This window comes from Nuphar pumila, chromosome 3, assembly GCF_984573655.1.
Source record: "Nuphar pumila chromosome 3, dmNupPumi1.hap1.1, whole genome shotgun sequence".
NCBI lineage: Eukaryota > Viridiplantae > Streptophyta > Magnoliopsida > Nymphaeales > Nymphaeaceae > Nuphar > Nuphar pumila.
The window spans coordinates 111,751,553-111,760,150 of NC_143251.1; the positions used below are offsets into that span (position 1 = coordinate 111,751,553).

General features: G+C 39.5%; 2 protein-coding genes across 2 annotated transcripts in view; both read left to right on the forward strand.

Moving 5' to 3' along the window:
* LOC149843312 (transducin family protein / WD-40 repeat family protein) overlaps positions 1–690 on the forward strand; it is a 58,800-nt gene extending 58,110 nt beyond the window's left edge. The window contains exon 18 of the mRNA XM_090001778.1: positions 234–690. Coding sequence (XP_089857904.1) covers positions 234–383 — 150 coding nt within the window. The 3' untranslated portion in view covers positions 384–690. The remainder of the gene's footprint in view (positions 1–233) is intronic.
* Positions 691–3,151: 2,461 nt separating this feature from the next.
* On the forward strand, positions 3,152–7,730 carry LOC149843313 (uncharacterized). The gene is made up of 2 exons (XM_089999715.1): positions 3,152–3,292; positions 7,276–7,730. Exon 2 carries the CDS (start codon positions 7,282–7,284, stop codon positions 7,549–7,551), a length of 270 nt encoding a protein of 89 aa, XP_089855841.1. The 5' UTR covers positions 3,152–3,292; positions 7,276–7,281; the 3' UTR covers positions 7,552–7,730.
* The last annotated feature ends 868 nt before the right edge of the window (positions 7,731–8,598 follow it).

Below are 8,598 nucleotides of genomic sequence, written 5' to 3' on the forward strand. Positions count from 1 at the left end.
TTATGCAACTTAGCCAGACATTGTCTGGGCTAGGGACTCAGTTCCGTGGGGTCACGCATCAGAAAGCTCAGATTCAACTGCGAAGAACTGATTTGTGATGCAGAATGAATGGCTTATACTGGCTTATGTCATATCTGCACCACTAAGCTTAAAATAGCCCAATTATTGGGAAAACCTTGCCTCTCAGTTCTAACTTGTCCCCTTCTTTTTTTCCTTTTCATGTATATGAGCAGATACATGGGGAAACTGTCAGGTGCCAGTCGACACTATTGGACAAGGCAAGGAAGCTTCTAGAGGTTCAAAGCTCAATCTGGGAAAGACTGGACAGGATGTTTCAGGGTGCAAGATGCATGGTCACATTCCTCAGCAACTCCCAGCTCTAACCTTGTGAAAGATGATTCTTCACTGGTATCGCTACCACTTCTTTGAGTGTTTGTACAAGTGAATTGTGTTTCTGTAATTTAGCGAGCATTCACCTGTTTTTCCTACATACGCTGCGCTGCTCGTTGTTGGGCAGAAAAATTTTGTAATATGTGTAGGAAATGCTATTTATTCTGATGTCGTTGCTTCTTAATCCAAGAGCAATGTAGCAAGACAACATGAGCCTTGTATTTGCTGCAACCAGGTTCAAATTTGAATGTAAGTTTATCCAAGAGAACATACCAACAAAGGTTGAACTGAGTAGCTGAATACTGTTTGCCCATGAATGAACTTAATATGATGTTCTTGCCATATGAGGCTCAGACTGAAACCACAATAATGGGGGTTCCAATCCATGAAAGAGCGGACGGCGAAACGGGTTGGTTGATCTATTGTAACATGGCCATTCACAGTTGCAAGACTAGAGTTTTGTGTTCTTTTTATGGATGGTGCAGTCATCCTGTTTTGTCTACTTGGTGATGAATCCAACTATGGGTTTGTTTTCTTGGTCCTTCTGAGCCGTGTGGTTGGAGAAGGATTTTGACAGGGAATGGTAAGGCCAGAGGGGTTGAGCTTGAAAAACAAGCCAGTCAATATTTTTTTTGCTGTGAAGGTTTGATTGATCTCTTGCTAACAGCTCCTTTGGCATCGTGTATTTTTAAGGGGCATTCACCTTCAGTTTTTTTGTTTTTATATTTACACTGAGAAACCGCTGCAGGATCAGAGACCTAGCCGCACTGGCTCGGCCTGCCGTACTTACTATCGCAGCGTAAAACTCTGTGGGCCCTCATGGAGTTGCCATGTTTCGGCTTTCACCAGGGTTGATGCCCATGAGATTTGAACCTAGATCACCTGCCTAGCTGCCTAGGTCCCATCCCAGTACGCCAAATCCCTTTGGGGCCGTTACCTTGTTCAGCTTGAAAAAATGTTGTTGCAAGTATGCATGTCCACCTTTTTAAGGCATAGTCACTGAGGTGCTTGTGAATAAAAGTGAAATAAATAAAACTTAAAAATCAAAAATATTTTCTGCTGATATTTACGGAAAAGCAGTACGGTAATTTCTCATGATTTTTCAAAATATCGTTGATATTTGGCATTACTTTTGTCACATATGAGTTTGAAAGTAAACTATTTGCTTTCTTGTGCCACATGAAAGAGATCAAATTGACTCCATGTATATTCCTCATTCTGATATCAGTGGGAGCTGCAGGACAACGATGGGATACTTTGGGTCCTTTTAGAGCTCACTGTAACCGGTTTGAGTCAGATACTTGGCCATCTTACATATTTGTGATCGGTTTTGATGTAGATTTTGAAGTTCAGTTTGTTAATCAGGTTGGATTTAGTATTGAATTTTTATATTTGAGTTCAACGGCGTTTATAAGTCCGATTCATGATCAGACCCTGTCCATTTACATGTGAACTTACGCAGAGGGTGATGCCCATGGGATTTGAACCTAGACTGTCCGTCTAACAGTCTAGGCTCCATCCCTCTATGCCAAACCCCTTAGGTCTCAATATTGCGATATATTTGAAATGGATGAGATGTTCAAATCTCGCGATAATAACGAGATTTTGTCCTATGAAGATCTCCGGAGAATTTCAAAATCTTGTGACAACACTCTATGTCTAATAGGCAGTGGATGCACATTGGATTTGGAAAACATCTAAGGTACTGTTTGGATGACACTTAAAACCAGGTTGGAAAGACTGGTTTTGGGTGTGAAACCAGGTTTTTGTACACCTGGTTTGAGAGCAAAACTGGGATTTCAAATCAGTTTTGCAAAACAGGTGGGCTGTTCTCCAACAGAAAACATGTCAGATATCGGCCGGTCTAGTCATGACCGACACTAGGGATGTAAACGGCTCGGATCCGGAACAATTGAATACAAAGGGATTCGGATCAGAATCGGATTCAGAACAGTCAAAATTTGCAGAACCTTCATCCTGGATCCGACCCATTTGCATCCCTAACCTACACTGTTGCTTTCTGAAGAATGGGTTTTGGAACCGGGTCCCTTTCTCGCTTAGATATCATACTGAAACTATGGATCCTGGAAGGTGTGATCTTGTGGTACTGGATTCACAGAAAGAAACCTATTGCGTTTCGTATGGGAAAAGGTACAATGGGGTGGCTCAGATTTGATTGTAACCTGAATCCAATTATCTTTGCTTAATTTTTATCTGGACCTGAGTAGAACCAATCATATTGATGTCAGATCTCATCCATAATTGGTCACATATTATCCATATTATCGTATCCAGTTTGAATCTCCAATCCAATGACTGTCTGTCTAGCAGCCAAGGCCCCCACCTCACTACGCCAACCTTCCTTGGGCTTCAACTCATAGGCTTGAATTATTTTTGGGAAAAATACGACACGAGGACACCAATTTTTTAAAATTTGTAATCAATAAAAAAACAATTTCTTGACATTTTCATGTTAAGAATGCATATTTGTTGAAATTAAAGCAATAAAAATATTAAATATTATTAAGATATTGTCTATACGTGTCAGCGTTAAGGTAAATCGTGCCCCGATCGTATCTCCATGAACACGCCATCAAAATGGCGTGGCCCTGTGATATATCTTAAAAAAAACACGATTTTTTGCATGGACAAATGTTTGCCTTTTAAAACATTGTTATGACCCGTTCCGTGCTGGGGGTTTGACGTTTGGGTGCACCTCTGTATCAACGCAGCAATTTCTCTCGTCGACAGCCTGCCATGTAAGACCGTCCTCGTGGTAGGTTTCTCATTCCAAGGAGAGAGAGAGAGAGAGAGAGAGAGAGAGAGAGAGAGAGAGGCTTGACGGAGCTCGATCGGAGCGATCCTTAATCCTTTTCCGTTGGTTTTGGGCGTTTGAATCACGGTACGTCCTTCGGATCTCGATCCTTCCATAGATTGCCGCAGAAAAAACCCTATCCTTGGCTGGATTCTTCTTTTTCTTTTACCTACTTTTGTGTTAGAATATGCAAGAATTGCTTGTAGATTTGGTTAGATCAAGCATAATTTGGAGATGAAATCATGATAATTTTGGTTCTTTCATACGAAAAAATGGGTTTGTCGAAGTTTGTAGATCGAATCGGTTGTGGATTCGCTTTCTTGGGTTTTTCTTTTTTTGGGGTTTGGTTTTCGGTTGTTCTTTTCTCTTCTTATCGACTTAGGCGAAATTTCTGCATGTTTTTCTTCGCGTTTAGGAATGAATTTTGCTTTTGAGTCAATTCTTAATTTCTGGCTTCAGTTAATTAATCAATCCATACCAAGAAATCCTTTTTAATTTGGGAGCGCAATCGCAAATCTGGGGTAGATAGAGTTTGTGGATCCAAACGCGTGTTTAGAAGTTAATTTTTTCCTTGTTTTCTGTTGAACAAATTTCCGTACATCAGGATTCTGGTGTAAGTTTTTGAGCGACAAGTGTACTTGCAAACTAACACGATAAAAAATCTAACCAAAAGCCCAATTGAAAATTGAAAAAAAAATCAAAGATCTCCTGTAAACCAAGAAAATCCTTTGGTTTTCGGTTAAACCATATTCCTCCCCCTTCAGGGAGTTGAGATTTTGCAATGAAAATGTAGCATAACCTATTCTGGAAGAAATCAAGCGTACTTGCAAACTACACGATTAAAAATCCAACCAAAAATCCTATCGAAGTAAAAAATTAAAATCTCCTATAGACCATGAAAACCCTTTTTCAGTTAAACCATATTCGGATATTCCTCACCTTTCTTATCTTCATCAAAAAGAGGAATAGAGATTTTGCAATGAAAATGAAGCATGGCCTATTTCGAAGAAACCATCATCAAAGGAAGGGAAAGAAAGATAAAAGAGGAGCCATCGTGGAGCTCTGAGAGTAGTAAAAAAAGTAATAAAGGTAATTCTGTTTTTCCCCAATACTTTATTAAGCAAAGAAGAGGAAAAAAAAGACTTAGGAATTAATACCTTTTGGCAATTCACCATATTGCTTATACAATGGAGCAGAGAGGGAGAAACTGGAGTTCATGAAATGACATCTCTCATGAAATGCTGAAACATATGCTTATAGGTTGTTTGAAGAACAGTTCCTTTAATGAGCTAGCTGTTTTCAAAGGAAAGTCCTTGATTGAAAATTCAGCTAAAAATACAGACATATGATTCCAAAACTAAATTATAGATATTTATAATTTTAAATCAAACTGAAAAATTTAACTGCAAACTGTATTTTTGAATGAAAATTCCAAAACAACCTAAAATTCGTTTTACAAATAAGCGTCACTATCTATTAGCGTTTGACACTCACAAGAACTAAATAGTGCGTCTTGAAGTGCCCAACGAATGATGGTGCTGTAGCTGGGATAGACACGTAGACATGTTCTACTTTGAATGACTTGCTGGTAGGCATATCTTGCTAAGATAACAAATAACACAAAATTGTATGTGGTTTGCATTGTTGCTCTCATTTGGTGTTGAGATAGAGAAATCTGGTATAATGGCAAGAGCCAACAAAAGGTCAACCATTACTAACTTTTTGTTAATTGATATACATATGAAAACACCACATGCTATATGTCTCTTGTGCACCATTACATCTTCTCTTTGTTGGTCTCTTTTTCTTTCTTGTTTTCCTATATTTATCACGTCTATACACTGACTTCTTTATAGAGTTCAAAACAGAATCCGAAGATTGGACTTCCATTTGTTGAACTGGTATAAATTTACCTAATAGAAACGCTTATATATAAATATATTTATATATTCATTTGGTCTTTTAGATGCATATGTAGTTTTCTGCTGCTTCTTTCCTCTTTTTTTCCCAATAAAAGCCTTGATAAGAAGAAAATTGATACTTGTGGGAAGACATTAAAAAGTTGTTTTGGTCCCCTGAAGCTTTCACCTTAAAATTTTTGGTACACATTATGATGCTCTTGTTTTGTTGTTATACAATATTTTAACTGGTGTATGTTCATGTAGGAGAGTAGTATGGGCTTACATATTCATGTTGAAACAACCTAATTGATCAAGAGAGTTGGCTTCTTCATCCTTCTAAAGTTAAACAACAGAAAATGTTTTAATTGTAGGAAGCTAACTGAAGTTATATGTTTGAAGGAAACTGATTGAGTACAAGGGTGCGTTCGATTACCCCAAATCTAGGATCCAAGGTTTTTGGACTAGAGATTCGAGAATATCTAGTTCAACACCCCCGCCCACCCCCCAATCAGCCTTTTTTTTGATATTTACACGGAGAAACCACCCCCAAGAACAGAGACCTAGCCACGCTGGCTTTTTCTACTGTACTTACGGTCGCTATCCTGGCAGCGTAAAGCTCCGTGGGCTTACCCCTTGCCCCCAGGGAGTCGCCACGCTTTGGCTTGCGCAAGGGGTGACACCAATGGAATTTGAACCTAGACCACCTGCCTAGCGGCCTAGGTCCTAACCCACTATGCCAAGCACCTTTGGGGGCCTCCAATCAGACTTGAAATCCACGTTTTTGTTTTTGTTTTAATTTTTTTGGGGGTGGGGTGGGGTTGTCAAGGAGGTTGATCAAGGCATGGGCCCCACTCCTCGATCCACAAAACCTTGGTTCTCCTCAGAGATCCGAGGTAATCAAACACACCCTAAATGTTAGTCATGGATAATACATGTTTGGCTTGATGATCTTGAAGTTAGGCCTGCATCTAGAACCTTGGGCCTATCATCTAATAAAACTTAGGTTGGCCATGAGCTTAGAACCATTGACTGCTTCTTACTTTGATTGTAGATCACACTCTTTTTTTTAAGGAAGATGTCAATTGTAAATCTTTTGCCTTCTGTGGTTGGAACAATGCATTCATCAGCAGGCAAAAGTGCACCATGAGTATTCCATATTTTTCCATGTGATTCTAGGATTTTCAGTATTGGTGAGTGCTTGGATTCTAGGATTTTCAATATTGGTGAGTGCTCCTGGCTAGCTGGTCTGGTATTACATTTGCTTCTCTGTGGATATTGAAAATTCTAACAGTTTGTAGCCTATGAATTATTCTTGCAATCTTTAGTGCAAAGTATTTTCCCTGGTCTAATTCTTTAGAGGGGGTTTCTTCAATAAGAAGTTGGTCTGAGTGGACCCAAGCATTTTGCTTCCAGGCTAGAGGAGTACCTCGCAAAAGAGGTGAGATCAACAATTGATTGGACCGAGATATCTCTAAAAACCTTCCCATGATCCATGCTATGTGCTTATAAACTACATCACAGTCTGTTTGGTTCTTGTAGGTTCCCCCTAACACTCTTTGTATCAGAAATTCTTTCTGCACAGTTACATTAAGTCAAAGTATTGACCTTTAGGGAACAGGGGAAAGGGTCATGTCCATATCCACTAAATAGTGAGGAAATGAATGGCTGAACATGTCAAACACTAGGTTTTCCTTTGTGAGGTTTCAGCCTTCATAATTTGGTAACAGTTGGAGTATAATTCTCATTAAAGGCTGCATTATACTCCACGCTACAGTATCTCTTAAGCAAGTACTTTTATGATAAATTGAATGTTCCCTGTTACAACTGATATATCAAGCCATGGACCTTGTGAATATCTCACCGTTATGCCTCAAGTCTCTGCTGTTGCCGGACAAGTAATGCAGTCCATGCGGCACCTTAAGGTTCCAGAATTTTGAATCAGGGTATTGGCAAATAAAATGCATCTCGAATCCTGTAAACCAGCTTCAGGTTGAGGGAATCATTCAGTAGTTGTCCAAATCAGAAGATTCTTAGAATCAGCTACAGTTATATTCCTTTCTATGCTTTTTTTATCTGAAAATTTTGCTGATCTAGACTGTGATAATAGATAAGATTTTTTTTCTGAACTTAAAATTGCATATCTGCTTTCCTCTCCTTATTATGTCTCAGAGAACAATGGTCGTTCCAAATGGTGGAGCACCCCCTAGGGGCAGTGCAGCAGCAGCTGCCAGTTTGCGTAGGAGGCGGCCTGCTGGAGGCAGTGGCAGTTCTGGAGCTGCTGGCAACACCATGCTGCAGTTCTACACAGATGATGCACCGGGGCTCAAGATCTCACCTAATGTTGTCCTCATCATGAGCATCGGTTTTATAGCTTTTGTTGCGGTTCTTCATGTTATTGGTAAATTCTACTTCGTTCCCAGGGACTTGGGCAGAGCCCAACAGTGATGATGCCAAATTTTGAGACCGAGTCGATGCCCCTTTTTCCCCTATTAACTGTAATGCCCCTTGAATTCTGTGTTCAGACCTCTTTTTCTTTGTTCTTTTTCTAGAGGAAAGACTAGTATAATGATGTGATCAACAACATCTATATAGTTAGTAAGTTGGATTATAGATTTGATTGTGGTTTAATAGTTTCACATAATCTTGCTTGATGTCGATGTTGCACTTCTGAGAAACACATTGGAATCATGAGTTTGAACAGTTCTCTACATCTTTTCAAAATGCATTGGAAGCTGATCTCATGACAGCGGATTCTTTCTCTTTTCCCTTTTCAGCTAATTGTGGTCACTTAGTTCCTCCTCCTCACCCCCCCCCCCCCTCCCCCCCAAACTCCCTCTCTGCACAGGAAACTGTGGATCATTCAACTAATAGAATATACTACTGTTGCACAAAGTGCTCTAATACAGTTCATCTTCGTCGACTTCAAACAGGTGGTCCAACAGTTCGAGGTGGCTGTCTGATTTAGCCGTTTTCCTTTAGTTCTTTTTCTAGGTCCATGTATCTTCTAGAAAGTAACGTTCTTAGTTATGATTTTTATTTAGTTAAGCATAATTGCTTTGTTTCAACTATGGGGATAAAAACAGTGTTCAGTAAAGATGTACAAAATTACTGGAAGCTTTATGTTGAGGTTTTCAAGATCTCTGAGTAGTTGTATGCAAACATACACTGGATAAGAGGATAGGGGAAGTAAAAGAACATATAATAGTGTAAAAAAATGAGGCTGCAAGCCTGCAGCTGTGGAGGAATCCTAGCGAGGTTTCGGAGGCAAGAAGCCTGTCATGCAGTATTTGATGATACTAAATAACTTATATAGGATTCGCAGTTTGAACCATAGTTTTTTTTATAAGCATTGAAATGGTGCAAAAAAGTGTATGAAGTGGGAGTTGGGAAATGAATAATGTTCAATAGATGCTTTGATGTGTGAAGTGTAAAGTCTTTGGGAAGTGACTTGGGAAGTATTAGGCAAATGGAGTAGGTTGTGGTGGTGGTAGA